Source organism: Lithobates pipiens, unplaced genomic scaffold (genome assembly GCF_037356315.1).
Source record: "Lithobates pipiens isolate NorthernLeopardFrog02 unplaced genomic scaffold, aLitPip1_a1.2 Scaffold_22, whole genome shotgun sequence".
NCBI lineage: Eukaryota > Metazoa > Chordata > Amphibia > Anura > Ranidae > Lithobates > Lithobates pipiens.
The window spans coordinates 219,885,889-219,905,158 of record NW_027507784.1 but is presented as its reverse complement, the minus strand read 5'-3'; the positions used below and the strand labels follow the sequence as shown (position 1 = coordinate 219,905,158).

Below are 19,270 nucleotides of genomic sequence, written 5' to 3'. Positions count from 1 at the left end.
TTTATATGTTTATGTGACATCATCACGGGACTGTGTTCACATCATTAACAGCTGGATATAGTCCAATTGTTTAGCTATTTTTTGCACTCAGCACTTTCTGTTTATAGAGTTTTGATCTATAGTTCAATTATTGTATGTGTTTTTTTTTTATTTTGTGTTACACTTAGCACTTTGCTTGCATTTTTTGCACTTTAACATTTGTCACTAGTTTGCGCTTACTTAGTCAGTAACTGTTTATATTTCAGTCACTTTGGTTATGCTGTGATGCACTCAGCACTTTTTGCCGTAGAAGTCTGATTTATAGTTGGATCACTGTAGGTGGTTTTATATGTACTATTGCACTAAGCACTATTATTATGTCATAGAGATATAAGTTGCACCCTGTATTGTGACAGTTATTGTGTACACACTGCTGCAAGCTCTTTCGATAGAATAATTTTCACACCGGGAGAAGAGTTCTCCTCTACCATGCTAGTTTGAATACATACCATCTGATATATCTCCACCTGAATAATTAGCTCTCTAGCGTTTTCTTGCAAGGTTCCATTTTTCTGGAAGCACAGCACCATCATTTTTTCTTCATGTAGCTTCACAGCTGCAGGCCTTATGGAGTGCCCGTGTGTTCAGGTTGGGGTTCACACTGGTACGACAAACGTTCCGACATTTGGAGCTTATGTCGCATGACATGTGAAAAATCAATGTTTCCCTATGGGAGCTGCCTTAACTGGTCCGCCACAAGTTGATCCGACTTTGAAAATGCTCCCGGTACTACTTTGGTCCGACTTTGATTCTACTTCAGCCCATTGACTATCATTGAAGTAGGATCCTTGTCCTAACCATCCGGCTTTGGAATCCAACGTTCTTTCCTGCCCTCTGCTGTAGCCCCTCCCATTGTGTGTTAGTTTTGATTGGTCAAAGGACAAGTTGTCCTATCTGAAAAGTCAGATAAAAATAGTATCCTGTTCATGAAAGTCAGATGAATGTAGGACTGGTGTCGCAGAGCAAAGTAGGATGAAAGTCGTACTACTGTCATGTAGTATAGTGTGAACCCGGCTTCAGTGCGCACTGCACTTGTGCAACAGGCAGTGGCACATAATATTTTGTTTTGGCAGCAGAGACAAAGTGTATGCCTATTCACTAGTAGCCTCTTAATTGTTTTTTGTTGTCATTTCAGCTATAGAGCAGATTAAAGAAAAGATGTCTACAGTGAAACACAAGATACTTGTACTTTCAGGAAAAGGAGGAGTGGGAAAGAGCACATTTAGTGCTCACTTGGCGCATGGGTTAGCTGAAGCTGAGGGCAGACAAGTGAGTCCTTGTTTTATCTTTTTCTACCAAATAACAGTTAAACAGTTTGGCACAATTACATATATGCAAAATCCTAATGCCGCGTACACACGATACACACGACCGGACTTTTCAACGGACTAGGTCCGATGGAATGAATCCGTTGGATATTACGATCGTGTATGGGCTCCAGCAGACTTTTTTTTTTTTTTTTTTCCCCAAAAGTCCGACCTAGAAATAAAACATGTTTCAAATCTTTCTGACAGACTCCAATCCGTTCGAAAAATCAGTTTGTCTGTATGCTAGTCCGACGAACGAAAACCAACGCTAGGGCAGCTACTGGCTATGAACTTCCTTATTCTAGTCTGGTCGTATGTCATCACATTCGAGTCTGTCGGACTTTGTTGTGCTTGTATGGCCAAGTCCATTCGTTCGGAAAGTCCATCAGAACTCATTGCCGAAAGTTCATCGGGAAGACCTTCGGACCTAGTCCGTCAAAATCTGGTCGTGTATTCGGCATTAGTGTTTTCTCTGAAGCATTATATTTTAGTAGCACAATTTTCCCTCATCAGGATACCCATTTGCCCCAATCAATCATGTGAAAATAGAAGTACAAATCTCATGTGAAGGGTTCAAGGTCAAATAGTGTTTGTAGCTTCTTAACCACTGAAAGGTTTTACCCCCCTTAATGACCCGAGGACTTTTTGCAATTTGGCACTGCGCTGCTTTAACTGGTAATTGTGTGGTCATGCACAATTACCAGTTATTGTGCTGTACCCAAGCAAAATTTGTGTCTTTTTTTTTTTTCCACAAATAGAGCTTTCTTTGGTATTGATCACCTCCTGGGATTTTTATTTTTGTGATTTATAAATGAGAGACTGAAAATTTAGAAAAAAAAATTCTACTTTTTGTTATAAAACAAAAAATCCAATAAACTTCATTTTTGTCATACATTTAGGCCAAAAATGATTCAGCCACATATCTTGGGTAAAATTTTTTTCAATAAGCATATTTTGTTGGTTTGTGCAAAAGTTATAGCGTTTACAAACTAATTTACACAGCTTTTAGTTTGACTGCCCATTTAATTTCTTGAGGTGCTAAAATGGCAGGCAGTACCATTGGGTATATATTGAATTTAAACAAAGAATATGTAGCGCACAAAGCAACATTTTTATATATATATATATATCTCACAAGATGTCACTGTTCTGTGGTCAGTCTATATCCCATGCTAATCTGGTTGTTTTGACAAAGTTTTTAAGCAAATAAAAGAAAAAAACGTTATACATGACGCCTTCATTTTTATAGAGGATGTGTCAAGTTCATCACTGAGTACTCATGGTACCTTGTTTTTTTTTTTTTATTAGTTTTTTTATTTTTTTTGTGTTTTTTTTTCTTTGCGGTGGAACAACTGTGACTCTTGATTGAGATCACTTCCTGTCTTGCTGGTTCTTCCTGCTTGATGAGTGGAACGCAGGGCACTTTCTGTTTCGGGTCAGTCTGTTTATTTAACATTGTCTCTATAGACGCTTTAGCCATGCCCCTGATGATGCACTTTGAGTGACGAAACGTTGGGCAGAGCCTGGCTTAACGTAGGACCTGGACAGACTGCACTACAGCGACTATCACTGAAGCACTGGACGCTTCAGTCGTTTGCCTGTTTTAATCAACTTAAATGTGAGTGGAATTGTTTTTCCTGGGCATTGTTTCTTAAGATATTTGCGCAATGAGCGTTGTTTTTCTCTATCCACATGACTGCTGAACTGCATGGAAATGTAAATATTCATGATTGGAGAGATTTCTGGTTCCAGTGTACTGCTTGTGAGGAATAGTGGAGCAGAGTGGTTTCTCTATTTGTGCATTATCGTTGCACTGACGGTAAGGGTCTGTCATGTTGGGTGACGGTGATGGGACCCCTACTATCCTTATCTCTGCTGAATGAGGTGGAGGGAGATGTGTTGTGGATTCACTGAACTTTCAGTACTTGTTTTTGGACTTTTACACATGAATGTGTTACTTAAAATGTGTTTATATATAATTTTTTTGCTTTGTGCGCCGCATTTTCTTTGTTTTTATATTGTGCATATTCCCTGCAATATAGTGTGAGCTGCCATTTTGTTTATTTTATTTTTTGTTTTATATATTTTTGAGTCAGCGCAACAATCTTTATTTATTTTTTTTATATATTGAATTGCACTCCAAAATACATTCTGCTGCTTCTCTTGAGTATGGGGATACCGCATTTGTAGGACTTTTTGGGAGCCTAGCCACGTACAGGACCCTGAAAAACCTATCGCCACCTTCAGGATTTCTAAGGGATTATGTTTTTGATTTCACTCCTCACTGCCTATCACAGTTTCGGAGGCCACGAAATGCCCATATAGCACATGTCCCCATTTTGGAAAGTAGACACCCCAAGCTATTTTCTACTTTAGGGTATGTGGGATGAGGGAAGCTTTTGGGAGTGAGGGAGTCTTTTCAGAAATGACAGGTGAAGGGACAGATTCAGCCAATAGTGATGGTTTAAGGGCTAGAGGATCTACTTACTGAGGTCAATGATCTACACTGGCTGGGGTGAGGCATAGGCAATCTGAACCATGTTTAGAGAGCTATTATCCTCAGGTGGGTAGTGTTATTCGTTTTGAAGACCAGAAGGGCTAAGAGAAACTGTACGCAGGGTGTTTTGTTTCATAATGTCGCTGGTAGGGAAAGTCACTCTTGTCTTTGATGTAGGGGCTTTACCTGCACTTTAGTGGTGGTCCCTAAGAGTGTAGAATGGTGATTAAAACGAATCCTCTTAGAGAAGAAGTGGGAGGGGATAGGTTTAAGATTCATTAACGTGACTGTTCACTGTTCTGAAAAGGCATCTGGAGTGTCTCTGGGCAGTTCCAAAATTCTATCTACTCGGTAATCCTTTTAAAACTCTATTTAGATGATGAATTTTTTTGTTAACTAATTTGTTCTCTTTAGTAATCTTTTCAAATAAATTGTGGAACCATATTTCCAATAGACATGATGAGGAGTATTTATGAATCTGTTCAAAGGTGGTATCTATCTTTTTGTGTTTTTTATACATTTTTCTATTTCTTTGTTGGAGTATGACTTTAATCCTCTGGGTGGTGCAAAACTCTGAAATGTGTCTCCACTCTTAGATTAAAGTGTTACTAAAATCACAACAGAAAAATCAGTCTGTATATGCAGTAAAACTTGCTGGTTTTACTCACTGTGGAACCTAAGGGGTTAATTCCCTGCATTGTGTAAAAAGGATGTTTGATCCTGGCTTCTCTGATCCTCCCTGACGACTAATAATTGCCTGATAACAGTCTATGGATTCAGGCTTCACATGCTCAGTTTGGTGTGTATTGCTAGAGAGGGTTTTTTATTTATTTATTTATTTTTTTGGGAGGATGCATGTGATCAGCACAGGGTCAATCAGCATAGTCTAGACAGAGGGTTAGGGGTCTTGTAGTCTCACCAGTCAGAAAACTCCTTCTTCAAGCTTTAACCAGTGATTGGCTTGACACTGATAGAAGTCACAAGACTGACCCGGGTATAGTGGAGGAAGAGCATAAAGCAGTTATATGGGGTATTCTGATCAAACATGGATCCTGTTGTCAAAAAAGCGTGAGAGCACAACTGACTAAGTTGCTCTCTGAGATCCAGGTTCTGGAACTACAACATAAGAGCTCACCAGTTCCTTCTTTAGGGAATGACCTTGCTCACCTTCATCGCCGCCAGGTCTTGGACCTTCCACGAATCCACAGCCAATCCTGTAGGAAGTTTAACGTATGAATCCGGCGACAAGTGTGGCAAGTGGCTAGCTAGGGCCCTTGGATACCCACGGAAGGTCTTTTTACATTCCACACATCAAGGGGAAGAACGCCCAAATGTTGGAAGAATTCTATTCCCCCTCTATACAATCTCTCACCCTCCTCTTTAGATTACCTTTAATCGACACATCTTTCTCGCCTTCTATCCCCGATTCGTAGTGATCTTGAAACCCCTATCTCAATTTAAGAACTGCACATGGACCAAACCCCATCTATTGTGAATACTCTTGAATTGGTAAATTTTACACTTGAGTTGCCAACTGATGGCCTCTAGCAGAGGCCAACTCGTCAAACCTGGTCACGATGGTCTAGAGCAGCTATATAACAAAATGACAGTTACCGTATGCAATATCCTACTGAACTTAAACATGACTGGGCTGTAAGGTTAGCTTGCCCATGAATCGGAACTCTAGTTTTTTTCTTATTTTTCTCTTTCGTTTATTGACGGACACAGCTTCAGTAATCTTAACTGTAGGGTTATTTTGCCACCTTCAGGAGAGGACTAGGCAGAGCATGTAATTCATGTGAAAAACAGAACTTTACAGTTCCATCCAGGGGGCACTCCCTCTGGTAATAACCCCTCAGCCTACTTCCTGCAGCTGTTTTTCTGCCTAGTGAAGTAGGACCTACGCTCCCTGCTGGGACCATCGGTCCTGGGTATTTTTTTTCTTTCTGTTTTTGCCTTTTTGTGCAAGATTTTAAGATCCTGTGGTCTGCTATCAACAGCCAGCTGGGTGACAGGCTGGATGATATAGATCCTTGTAGTCTTCCCAGCCTGGCCATCAAGCGCGTGCAGACCCTAGCTACACGCTGGGTCGTCCACAGCATGCCCCTCAGGCTCCAGGGGTGGCCGGTGAGCACAATGCTCCGGGGCACACATATGACCTGACTACAGATGTCTTTGTCACGGTGTGCTGTGGCCAGCAGACACCCCGTACTTCTCGGGTGTGGGTCTGTGATGGGATGTCCCCAGCTCGTCCGTATGGTAAGTACAGCTCTTCCTGCCTCGGTGGGACAGAGCAGCAGGGCATTCCCTGGGAGGTCCCTCTCCTCCCTCTCTTCTCTCCATGTCCCTATTTTACTTCCTCCATGGGGGATGTTGCATGACTGGGCTACTGAGCAGTGTGTGTACCTGAGCCAGGGGTCCTCCAGGGGTCTCTGATCCTTGTCTGGGGCCTGCGCTGGCTGTCTGTGTCCCTGAGCTGTCGGTGATCTCTCTGCTGGTGTCTATGGGGTCTGTATGTGCTGGCGCCATAGCGCTGTCTGCCATTTTCTGTGAGTCTCTGTGGGAAGCATGGTCAGTGGCCCTGTGATTTTTCTCTATACAGGGCACCCGGCGGCCTTTTTTTTTTTTTTTTTTTTTTTTTTTTTTTTTTGTAGTCTCATAGCGTTTTTCTCCTTAGCGCTGGTTCCTGTACCTCAGAACAGCGCGCTTTTTTTGCTCTGGACACAGGCACCTGTAACAGCACGATGCAGTGCTCTGTCAGGGTGGTGAGTCCTGCGACGGAGGCCCCTTAGTCTGCAGCAGCTAGGAGGGTGGTATTGAGCACCTTGTCCTAAGTGTTCAGGGGTGGCAGACAGGGTCGGTCAGCATGGCATCAGAAACTGGTGTTTCTTCCCCATACCTCCCTGCAACTGCAACCCGCTCGCCTGCAAACAGTGCAATGTCTTTGGACGCTTTGTCGGTGGTCCTTGAAATGTCCGTTGCCAGGGTGGAGGCAGTGTGCGGGCGCGAAGGTGGTAAAAAATGGCCCCTGCCACCCTCCCCCCATCCTCCGAGGAGAGTTCTGACTCAGACTCGGGCCCTGCTCTGCTGTGTCAGAGGACGCTGACCAGGACTGATTGGACAGGGAGTATGACTCCGCGCAAGACAAAGTGCTAGTTGGAGTACTTATCACAGCTGTGCATGATACCCTGAAAATTCTTGACACGGCAGGATTCTTTGCTAAAGTAGCGGCCCCTTTTGGGTCCCGTAAGCCAGCCCATACACCTAAGCTGTTTCCGTATCTGACATATTTCGATAAGTTCATATACAAGGAATGGGGTAGCCCGCAACTGACCTTTTTGTTTCCAAAAAGAATGGCGGTGCCTTACCCCTTTGAGCAGAGCCTTCTTAAGAAATGGTCAGCTCCCCCGGTCGTGGACTCCCCAGTATCCAGGTTAAATAAAGTAACCATGATCCCGGTTGAAGGGACTCCTGCATTTAAGGACCCATTCAACAGGAAGGCCGAGGCAGTGGCCCGCTCCCTGTTTACGGTAGCGGGGTCAGCGATATGACCAGTACTGGCCACAGCATTGGTGTTGCAGACACTTACTGAGTGGGCAAAACTATTGCACCGTGAATTGGAGAAGCAGCAGGCCTCTCCTGTCTGCATGGAATTAGCAGACGAGTTGGTGCACGGACTTAAGTACGTTTTTGATGCGGCCCTGGATACGCTTCCCTTGCTCTCCAGGGCATTGGTGTTAGCAGTGGTGCTGCGGTTCCTGATGTGGCTGAAATGCTCGTCTGCAGACCAGGCAACAAAAAAAAAAAAAGCCTTGACAGAGCTACCCTTCCTGGGTGAGCGGCTATTTGGAGTCTCGTTGAATGACATTTATTAAGAATGTCACAGGTGGTAAGAGCACCTTGCTCCCACAGTTCAGGAAGAGTAAGGAGCCATGCTGCAGACATCCGCTCAAAAGAGACTTTTTCGTCTGCCCAGCACTTCAGCAAAATGCTCCCAGTCCGACAGACGGGTGGGGGGTCGCTTTCGGGAGTTTGCAGCCCGGTGGGCCTTTCGGCTGTCTGACCAATGGGTCTGCGAACTGATTTAATCGGGCTACAAGATGGAGTTCCTCTCTTGGCCACCAAACAGATTTTTCCCCTCCAGCATATCCTTACTCCCGGCTCACCCGGGAGGCCCTGTTTGGGGCAGTAAGGGACCTGCTAAGCCGTGGGGTGTTAGTGCCTGTTCCAGAAATGAAAAGGTTTCAGGGCTTCTATTCCATTCTGTAGTCCCCAAAAAGGAAGGGGTACGTCCAATCTTGGACCTGAAGGCCCTCAATTGCTTTGTATAAGTACAGAGGTTCAGAATGGAACCAGTTCGCTCCGTAGTCGCTGCAATCCATCAGGGGGACTCCCTGGTGTCTTTGGACATCCAGGACGTGTACTTGCATATACCCAGGTTTCTGCGAATTGCAGTAGTGGAAGACCACTACCAGTTTGTGGCTCTCCCCTTTGGCTTGGCTTCAGCACCCTGAGTCTTTACCAAGGTATTGGCTCCAATTTTAACGTTGTTACGACAACGCAGGATCGCCATCGTGGGTTACCTAGATGATCTCCTTCTGAGTAGCTTCCGCCTCAGAATTAAGGGGGGGGGGGGTGTGGTGATCACCATGCAAACTCTGCAGGAATTTGGGTGGGTGTTGAACCTCAAAAAGTAGTTTCTTGTGCCGACTCAATGGCTGGAGTACCTAGGCTTACTGCTGGACTCCGTGGAAGCCAGAGTGTTTTAACCTTCAGACAAACTGCAGACTCTAAGAGCCGCCGTGAAACTGTTGATGAACCACCAGTGGTTGTTGCTGGGCTCCTGCATGCGAGTCCTGGGCCTCATGGTGGCCTCCTTCGAGGCGGTACTGTACGCCCAATTTCACACCAGAGTCTTGCAGAAGGAGATATTGGCAAAATGGAACAAATCTCCGTTATCACTGGATCGACAGATTCAGGTGAGCCAGTTAATCAGGGACTCTCTTCTCTGGTGGCTGAGATCACCGGCCCTTCTGTCCAGGTAATCGTTCCTACCTCTTGGTTGGACATTGATCACAACGGATGCCAGCCTGACTGGCTGGGGTGCAGTACTGGGAGTACAGTCGACCCAGGGCCTCTGGTCGAGGGAGGCATCCCAGTTGCCGATCAATGTGCTCGAACTTCGAGCGATCAGGCTATGCCTCTCCACATGGTCGATGAGACTTTGAGCACGTCCGATCAGGATCCAGTCAGACAACGCCACGGCGGTGGCATATGTCAACCATCAAGACGGAACAAGAAGCTTGGCTGCAGCACGGGAGGTCGCTCACATCCTTCGAGGGGCAGAGCGGCATGCACCGACCCTGTCGGCCATATACCTCCTGGGAGTAAAAAACTGGCAGACGGACTTTCTAAGTCACCAGATGCTGTACACAGTAGAGTGGTCATTGCATCTGGAGATGTTCAGGCTTCTCTGCCTGCGGTGGGGCAAACCAGATTTGGATCTCCTGGCCTCTCAGCTCAATCAAAGTGCGGAGGTTAGTGTCCAGGACGAGATCCTTGGGCGGACGCGTCAGACGTGTTGTTTGCTCCATGGGAGCAGTACCTGCTGATTTACGCCTTTCCTCCACTAAAACGGTTACCACGTCTGCTCCACAGAGTGAAGGCCGAGAGCATTCCGGTGATACTGATTGCCCCAGATTGGCCTCAACGTCCTTGGTACTCTGACCTGGTACGCCTAGTGGCGGACGCTCCTTGGCGGTTACGATGCGAGAAGACCTTCTTTTACAAGGCTGTTTCTCCATCCTGCTTTACCGTTGCTGTTTTTAAGAGCATGGCTTTTGAAAGCCAGGGGCTAAGAAACCGAGGTCTGTCTCACTCAGTGATTTCCACTGTTAAGGCCACCGAAATCTTCTTCTCGGAAGATATACCATCATACATGGAAGGCTTATATCTCCATGTGTGAGGAGATGGGGTGGCGTCTGCACACCTATTACGTTTCCAGGATCCTGCTGTTCCTACAGTGAGGAGTGGACCAGAAACTGGCCGCCTGCACCATCAAGGGACAGATATCAGCCTTGCCAGGGGTCGTTGGGAAAAGACAGCAATCTCACTCTCTAGTGAGCACCTTTTGTATAAGGGGTCCGGCATGTAGTCCCCCGGTGTGTCCACCCTTACCTCTGTGGGATCTGAACCTGGTGTTGGTGCTTCAGAAACCACCTTTTGAGAACATCAGGGAAATCCCTTTAACACCTCTCAGCAAGTGAGTCTTCCTAGTGGCTGATTACATCAGCCAGGAGGGTTTTGGAACTGGCGGGATTCTGATGCCTGCTATGGCCACAAAGATTTGCAGGCGGCCGTGTAATGTTGCAATTTTACACTCTTTCTTCTGTTAAGAATGTTAATGCACTCTGATGCATATGTTGACCGCAAGTTCTGATGTGGTTGGTTCAGATGGTGACTCCAGTGTTAGGGAGCACCTCGGGTTGTGGGTGAAGTTATGTTGCTGTTCCCACCCCTTGTTATGACACTGCTTGGGGACGTCCCTGCAGTAAAGATTATGGAGCTGTGTCCATCAATGAACTAAATAGAAAATTGTATTTTTGTACTCCGCGTAAAATCCTTTTCTCTGAAGTTCATTGACGGACACAGCCCCCTCCCCTCCTATTGGTTTACGTTATACTGCTTGTTGATGTACTGAGCTGCAGGAAACAGGCTGAGGGGTTATTAACAGAAGAACCACCCCTAGGCGGAATGGTAAAGTTCAGTTTTTTTCACATGCATTACATGTTCTGCCTAGTCCTTTCCTGAAGGTGGCGTAATAACCCTATGGTCAAAATTACTGGAGCTGTGTCAGTCAAACTTCAGAGAAAAGGATTTTATAGTGAGTACAAAAATCCTATTTTTTTTTTTTTTTTCAAATATAGATTTTTGTTTTTAGAAACTGGTCAGGGATGGTACAGTTCAATGGCATAACAGAAAACCTACATTGGTAATTGCCTTGCCAACAACCATTTTTATGTCTGACCTGATAAACACTCATCAGTAATGGCAATGTAATCTATGATATCATTGTTATATTGTGAGGTGCTTACCTCTGACATCCCAAGATGGGTAACGTCTCTGCAGTCCCACTAACAGGAACTCCAGTGAGCTGTCCAAACCCCGGCCATTAAGTCGGAAAAGGGAAAACAAGTGTCAGTAAAATTCCATTCTTTTGCTGATCAGTCATCTTCGGTCATGTTGATTAGAAGACAGATTTATTACAGATGTACAGTATAAAAGGGGTGATAGAACCCTTACAGCAAGAAGTTACACAGCAGAATTGCACCAGAAAATCCATACACAGTTCTCGTATAGTAGTATTTGGCAACCTGCCATTGGCTAAGGTACACTGGTGACTCATGGTGCATTGTCAGCTTTATTGCCAAATCCAGTGTTTTTTGCCAGTCTAAGGTGTTGGTCATGAGTGAAGATGTGCTCTAAGGAGCTCCTAGAGGGATCCATGATGGATTTAAAGAACCTCCACAACCAGATCCATCCTCGCCGCTGAGGCCATAGAACAAGGTTTTGCTTGTAACGCTTCTTTGAGAGCTGGACCCTAGGAACCAGGACACTTTTTGGTCTTGCTACATTACCTAAAGCTGTCCTGAGGGGTGCTATACAAGGCCCAAAGGAGCTGAACCCCCTATTAAAAGGGCCCCAGACTTAGAACGTGTTATAACGCAGCCCGCCATGATGAGTTAAGTTTGGATCTGCTGTTTCAGCAGTATCCTGCAGCGAGGACAAGGTAAGGGAAAGGGCTATGCGTTTTCCTTTAAAAAAAACAAAAAAAAAAAACTTTACATGCCTAAATGTCTTAGAACAGCGCTGTCTCAGTATGTGTAGTCCCAGCGGAGGGGGTTGTTACTTTTTTCTTTAAGGGAATTAGGCACAGTTGCTTAGCAGCTGAAGGGAAAAGTTATCCCAAATCATGCTTTGGCTCTGCAACGTTTAGCAGCATGCTGATAGAACCCCCTTCCCTCCCCCTCTTCCCCTCTCCTCTTACAGAGGTGCTTCTGCATCTTCTACTTACTTTTGCATTGATAGTAGGTGTCCCAGCCTGCTGTTCAGCGGCATACCGGCATCTTTTCAATTCCTAAGGGCAGCTAGCTTCACTCTCCCTTCATGTCTGCAATATGCAGACCCGAATGCCGCTCCCACGTGCGCGAACTAGACATATTAAAACTGAGGATGCATGTTGGCGGAGGACGCAGAGGGGCGTAGCCGCAGGGTCACATGACGCTGTGTACGGGACATAATGTCCATCCACACAGCATTTGATTACTGAGGGGGAAGTGCTGAGAATGCCAATTGGGTCCACCTGAGGCTTACACATAAAATCCCTCTCTGTTACAAGGAATCTTTCCACTGAAGAGAGGAGTCTGTTACACTAAGAGACATCAGAGTGCTGGGCACGTAAGAGTGTAAAACAAGCATTTACAGTACAGGAAAAGAACTGTTAGCATGACCTTGTTTGGCTAGGACTATTTTCAAGCAAATAATATCCTAGATTCCCCTCCCCACCTTTTAGACTCTTTAGAGTCCAGTGGAGGGTCCAAAAGAACTATGGAGACGAGATGAGTTATTACCCGCAGATGATCGGGAAGAAAAGCCGATTATTCCTCTGCGGAGGAAACATTACTTGAAGTTTCAGCTTCACAAACTGTACAGAGCCTTGCAGAGATGGTCCGCTCTGCTTTCATGCTACCCCTAACAGAGTTAGCTGAAGGTCCGGTCTCCTCCTTGGGATCCTTGAAACCTTTACATCCTTTAAATGAGTTTCCTGTACACGCATTACTAGAAAAGCAGATTTATTCCAAATGAGATCATCCGGATAAGGATTTCTCACCTCCTAAGATTCTCAAATCTCTATCCTATGGAGGAAAAATTCACTAAAAGAAGGAAAGTTCCGCCATCGCTTGGCTGGAGCACCGGAATAATGGGAACGAGAATGTTTAACCCACCATATACAGCACACGGCCGTGTACTGCAACAAGGAACCACAAGCCTCTTTCCTTACAACATGTGGGACGTTGTCCCATGTATTTCAGGTACTCAACATCCTTTATTGAACCTGCATCTACATATCTCCCTTGAAGTAGCAACTCTATCTTTCTTGTGCGCATCCATTGCAATGATGACACCGTATGGTGCCCAAAACACCCAATCACCGCAGTCAATATACCTTACCCATGTACACGTGCTTCTTCCGTAAATGTTATGGCCGAGATGCACGAACTGCCCAGGCTACAGCCGCATACAATATTAACATTCCCCTCTACACACAGAGAACTACTACTCGGATACACAAGTCCTACCATATGCGAGACTAACTCGGTGAAGTCCCCCCCGCACTGCCAGAATGACCTGGCATGTGGGCATAGATTCAACCTGAAATTCATTCCTTTTATGCCACACAAGCCTTACCACAGCATGTCCTGGGAAGTTTCATCCCAGTGAAATATTTCTATGCCTGCCTTTATCACGCTGGACTCTGATTCGAGTTTGTTTATGTCACTGTTGTATTTGAATGAGGCGTCTGGTCAATCTCACATACTAGTTGGGGTTTTGTTATGGTTATATAACTACACCAGTTGGGGTCGATGTTGGGCCGGGTGGGGGGATTGTTATATTACGAGTATAATGTAACCATTACGAATGCTACCAATCACAGAATACAATGTTCATTATAGTCCTGCATAACTTACTAGCTAGAGAGATTTCTGACGTGTGTAGGGTGAGGACCCTCTCTTGTGTGATACCGTGCTACTACATGATCGAACTCCTATATAATCTACAACATACTATACCATACCATATACCATGACTTATCTTAAGCTCCTCCTGTTCTATCATATATTAAGAAGCAGAAGGCAGACATTATAGTCCTCGTTGAGACACGCATAGATGGCCGCTTACAGCTCGCTCTCAAACGCCCATGGATTGGGTGGGCGTATCACTCAACTTATACAACAAACGCAAGAGGGGTGTCCTTGCTCATAGCCAAGTCCCTGCATTCCTAGTTGTGTGATCTGAGCTCAGACCCAGGGTCTAGGGTCACTATGTTTTCCTACGTGTTAAGCTAAATGGGGGTGGTACATAAGCCAGTAGCAAAAACTTTTCACCATATATCTTGACAGTCTTGACGGAAGGGCTTGACTTTGTTTCAGTATCCGACAGTCCCGGCCATCTGGTTGGGAGACTTCAACGCTACACTAAACCCTAACCTTGACAGAGCACCAGAGCCTCCGTTGACTTCAAGGCCATATACTAGGTTTTCCAGACTGGTCTCAAACTTCAATCTGGCTGATTGATGGAGGACTAAACACCCAACCGCCAGGGCATACTCCTGTTTCTCCTTCACCCACAACACAATGTCCCGTATAGACTTTATCCTACTTTCACAGATCCTGGTACCTAGACTACTGGAAGCAGCCTTCTGCTCAAGACTGTTGTCGGACCATAGTCCATATTGGATGACATTGACTATCCCATTAACTAAACCACCCAGGACATGGAGACTGAATCCTTTTTGGGTTTCATTGTTCCCAGATGATGGCCAGATAGGCGATGAATAAAGATACTTTCAGGTCGACGCTCACTTTGCCTCATTTGCGAACATAAGGGACTCATTCAAAGTACATGCGAGGGCCACTCTGACATCCCAAATTAATCAACTAAAATCAGCCGCAGCTGAGAAGACAGGGTACGGGAGGAACTCTCACTTGCGGAACGTCAGTATGAGGCCGACACCTCTCCTGACAAGGCCTCCCGCCTCAAAATACAATGCAGGGTAGCTAATCAGTTGCAATATGAGATGTCTAGAAGAAAACTTTTTTTTTTTTTCCTCTAGGCAGAAACTTTTTGAACATAGAAAGCGGGAAAACTATTGGCATACATGGCTCATAGTGAAGACAGACCCCTAGTAGTGATTTCCCTATGAAACCCATCAGGTGAGATAACTGACCCTGTAACTATAATGGCAATGTTCCACAGGTTTTTTAGCTCCCTATATACCGCCACTGTATCCATTGACTCAACACCCATTGATCTCTTCTTAGAAAAACTCATGATTCCACAGCTGACCACAGATCAGATAGAAATGCTAGAGGCGCCACTGACGACTGAAGAGATGGCAACGGCAATCGCTAGCTTTACTAGATCCAAGTCACCAGGGTCTGATGGGCTACCCATAGAATTCTATTCACAATATAGTGAGACTCCCATACCTCAACTCTTTGCCCTTTACTCCCATCTATTTGAGACTTTTACTCTACCAGCATCCATGAGGGAAGCAATCATAATACTCATTCCAAAACCAGGCAAGGATCTAGGTCTCCCTGAATCCTATAGACCCATATCACTCCTCCAGGTATACATCAAAATCCTGGCCAAAATTCTGGCGCTACGCCTTAATCGGGTTATCCTAACCTTAGTTCATGAAGACCAAGCTGGCTTCATGCCTGGTAGGAAATCCTAATATAATCTTAGAAAATTGTTAATAAATATGCACGCCCGCCATGACAATTTTGGGGAGAGGGTTGTGGTGACGCTTGATAAGGCTAAGGCGTTTGATTCTGTAGAGTGGAACTACCTATGGAAATGTCTGACACAATACGATTTGGGCCCTAAATTTCTCAGGTGGATCTGTTTACTATACCAGGCCCCAGTGGCCAGGGTAACGGCCAATGGGTGGCAGTCGGACACCTTTGAACTTTCCAGAGGCACCAGGCAGGGCTGCCCCCTCTACTGTATGCCTTAACCACGGAACCCCTAGCAATATCCATCAGGTGTAACCCACTGATACAAGGCCTATGTGTGGGCGACCTAGAAGAAAAAATAAGCATGTATGCGGACGACACGTTACTATACGATACTATATCTAGCAGATTCAGGCCCCTCCCTGGCTGAAGCCTTACGAATTATTGAACACTTCAGTTTATTTTCAGGGCTCAAAATTTATAAGGAGACGTCACAAATTCTTCCACTCGATTTTGCTCCCCAGACAGCATTCCAGTCCAGATTGCCCCTACAGCATGTGGATTGTGTCAAATACTTGGGCGTGAGCGTTACTAGGTCCCCGATTGATTACATCTCTCTCAACGTGGAACAATTATTTGCCCTGATCAAATCCAAAACGCAAATATGGTCATGTCTCCCTCTCGGGATACTGGGCCGTATCAACCTTATTAAAATGATACTCCTCCCTAAGATTCTATATATCTTATGGCACACCCCTGTGTATCTACCTCTGAAATATTTCAAAACCATGGATGCAATCCTCAAACCCTTTGTCTGGGGGAAGAATAGACGTAAATTAGCATGGTGATTACTTAAAAACCCTACTGACCTGGCCGGCACGGCCCTACCAGACTTCGCTTCATACTACCTAGCATCCCAATTATCCCAATTGTTCCGTATAGATAAGACGGAGAGATTGTTCCTTGCTACTGTGCCACACCTGGGCCCAATTGACAAATGACCCCATATGCGCTATAGCAGCTGGCGCTGAAGGTCCTACTTAATCAGAGGAACACAATTCCCTATTAAGCCACTATAGGAAGATATGGAGATGAGCCTCCAAACTAGACATTGCTACACATAACGACTATTCTCCCATCTGGCATAAGACACTACAGGAATTCTTGACTATACCACACTCGGAAACATGGTGCAGAAGTGGAATCTTCTACCTATCGCACTTACTCTCTGCCGGCACATTAAAGACATTTGATACACTAAAAATAGGATTATTATATACAGCTTACCTGTAAAATCCTTTTCTTGAGAGTACATCACGGGACACAGGAGCTCATTACGTAGTGGGTTATATAGGCACCTCTGGTGATTGGACACTGGTTAACCCTCAATTAAGGAGAATTCCTCCCCTATATAACCCCTCCCATATGGGAGGCACCTCAGTTTTGTAGCAAAGCAATAAGAAACCACGTAAAACCCAAGAAGGGCGGGAGCACTGTATCCCGTGATGTACTCTAAAGAAAAGGATTTTACCGGTAAGCTGTATATAAAAGTCCTATTTTCTTGATCATACATCATGGGACACAGGAACTCCTTACATAGTGGGATGTCCCAAAGCAATGCTCAGATTGAGGGGAGGGAGACACAGATCATAATTGTAGACCGCCAGGGACCGCAGGACCTAAACTGCAGCCTGCAGTACACTGCGCCCAAAGGCGATATCCTCTTGCCCTCTGACATCCACCTGATAGAATCTGGTGACTGTGTGGACTGATTCCCAAGTTGCAGCCTTACAGATCTGAGCCAGGGAGGCCTGGTGATGCACTGCCCAAGAAGCACTTACAGCCCTAGTAGAGTGTGCTTTCACTTGAAAAGGAGGGATTTTCCCTTTAACACTATAGGCCTGAGAAATAATCTGTCTAATCCACCTTGAGAGAGTGGATTTTGACGCTGCCTGGCCCTTGCTAGGGCCTTCCGGCAAAATAAATAAGCAATCAGTTTTCCTTATCTGAGCAGTTGCCCAAAGATATATACTGATTGCTCTAACCACACAAGTGTGCAAAGATTCTTCTTCTGAGGACTGTGGGTCCGGAAAAAAGGATGGTAGGATTACGTCTTGATTCAAATGGAATCCCGAAACCACCTTAGGTAGAAAGGACCTGTTGGGACGCATGACCACCCGGTCCTTATGAATAATTAGATACGGCTCTTTGCTGGAGAGAGTTGCTAGTTCTGCCACTCTTCTAGCCGTGGATATGGCTACCAAGAAAACCAATTTTTTTAGTCAGAAGAACTAATGAAGCCAGATGCAAAGGTTCAAATGGTTGCCCCTGCAAAGCCGAGTGAACCAAATTCAGATCCCATGGGCATACCGGAGGTTTGACTGGCGGCCTTATCCGCATAGCCCCCTGAATGAAAGCCCGCACCAGGGAATGCAATGCAAGTGGCTTCTGAAAAAACACTGACGAGGCCGAAATCTGCACCTTGATGGTGCTTACGGCCAAATTCATTTCTAGGCCTGACTGGAGAAAGGCCAAGATCATGCTAATGACGTTTCTAGGATGCCATTCCTTGAGTTTACACCAGGAAACATGCCCTCCAGATTTTGTAGTAAATAAGCCTGGAGGCCGGCTTTCTGGCATTGACCAGAGTAGAAAGGACTGGCCCCGAAAGCCCACGGTCTCTCAGAATGTGGGTCTCAGCAGCCAAACCGTCAAATTCAGACTGTGTAAAGTAGGATGGTAAATTTGACCCTGTGAGAGCAGATCTGGCCGGAGAGGGAGGATCCACGGCCTGCCTACTGCCAACTTCATGATTTCTGCGTACCATGGTCGCCTGGGCCAAGCCAGGGCTACCAAAAGAACCAATTTTGTCTCCCTCTTGACTCTTCCCAGGAACCGCGACGGAAGCGGGCACGGGGGGAAGGCATAGATCAGATTTTACTGATCCCAGGGAACTGTCAGAGCATCTGACCCCTGAGCAAGTGTATCTCTTGTCCTTGACACAAAATTGTCCAGTTTCCTGTTGAACCTGGATGCAAACAGATCTACGTCTGGAGTACCCCACCTGTGACATATGTTCCGAAACACGTCGGGGTGCAGAGCCCATTCTCCTTTGCACAGCTGCTGGCGGCTCAGAAAATCCGCCTGCGAATTTTCCACTCCTGGAATGAAGACTGCAGAAAGGCATAGAACATGCTTTTCTGCCCAGACAAGTATGCGATTCACCTCTTTTTGCGCAACCAGACTCCTGGTACCGCCCTGGTGATTGATATAGGCCACTGCTGTGGCATTGCCAGACTGAACCTGAACAGGGAGACCCCGTAGTCTGTAAGACCACTTTATGAGAGCCATATAAACTGCCTGGATCTCCAAGACATTTATGGGCAATAGCTTCTCGATCGCAGACCATTTCCCCTGCGAGCACGTCTCCTCCAACACTGCTCCCCAGCCTGACAGGCTGGCATCTGTCGTAATAATCTTCCATGGAAGAGGAAGAAAAGTTTTGCCTTTCAGCAAATTCTCGGTTTGTAACAACCAGACGAGACTCTTGCGTGTCCCTGGGGATAGACTCAAAGGAAGATCCAAGGACTGGGGCTTCCTGTTCCAAGCCGCAAGGATGCATCTTTGCAGAGGCCTTGAGTGGAACTGGGCAAATGGAACGGCCTTGAAGGAGGCCACCATTTTCAGTCTCATGCACAACCGAATTGGGGAAGATCTCCTGCCCAGAATTAGGCGCACCAGATCCCCAATGGCCAAGGCTTTTGGCCTTGGAAGAAACACCTTGCCCTGAGCGGTGTCAATAAGCATACCCAGGTATTCCAACCTGGTAGCAGGCTGTAGGGACGACTTTTCTAGGTTTATAATCCAACCTAGGCGTTCCAGGTGTTCTAGCGTTCTGGTAACAC

At 45.8% G+C, this 19,270-nt stretch overlaps 1 protein-coding gene across 6 annotated transcripts in view; it reads left to right on the top strand.

The window, feature by feature from the left end:
- NUBP1 (NUBP iron-sulfur cluster assembly factor 1, cytosolic) overlaps positions 1-19,270 on the top strand; it is a 516,243-nt gene that overhangs the window by 11,313 nt on the left and 485,660 nt on the right. For all 6 annotated transcript variants that reach the window (XR_013261876.1, XM_077448858.1, XM_077448857.1 and 3 more), the window contains exon 3: positions 1,175-1,308. Coding sequence is in view for 5 of the 6 variants with exons in the window: in XM_077448858.1 (XP_077304984.1) it covers positions 1,175-1,308 (134 nt within the window). In the remaining variant the exon portion in view is untranslated. The remainder of the gene's footprint in view (positions 1-1,174; positions 1,309-19,270) is intronic.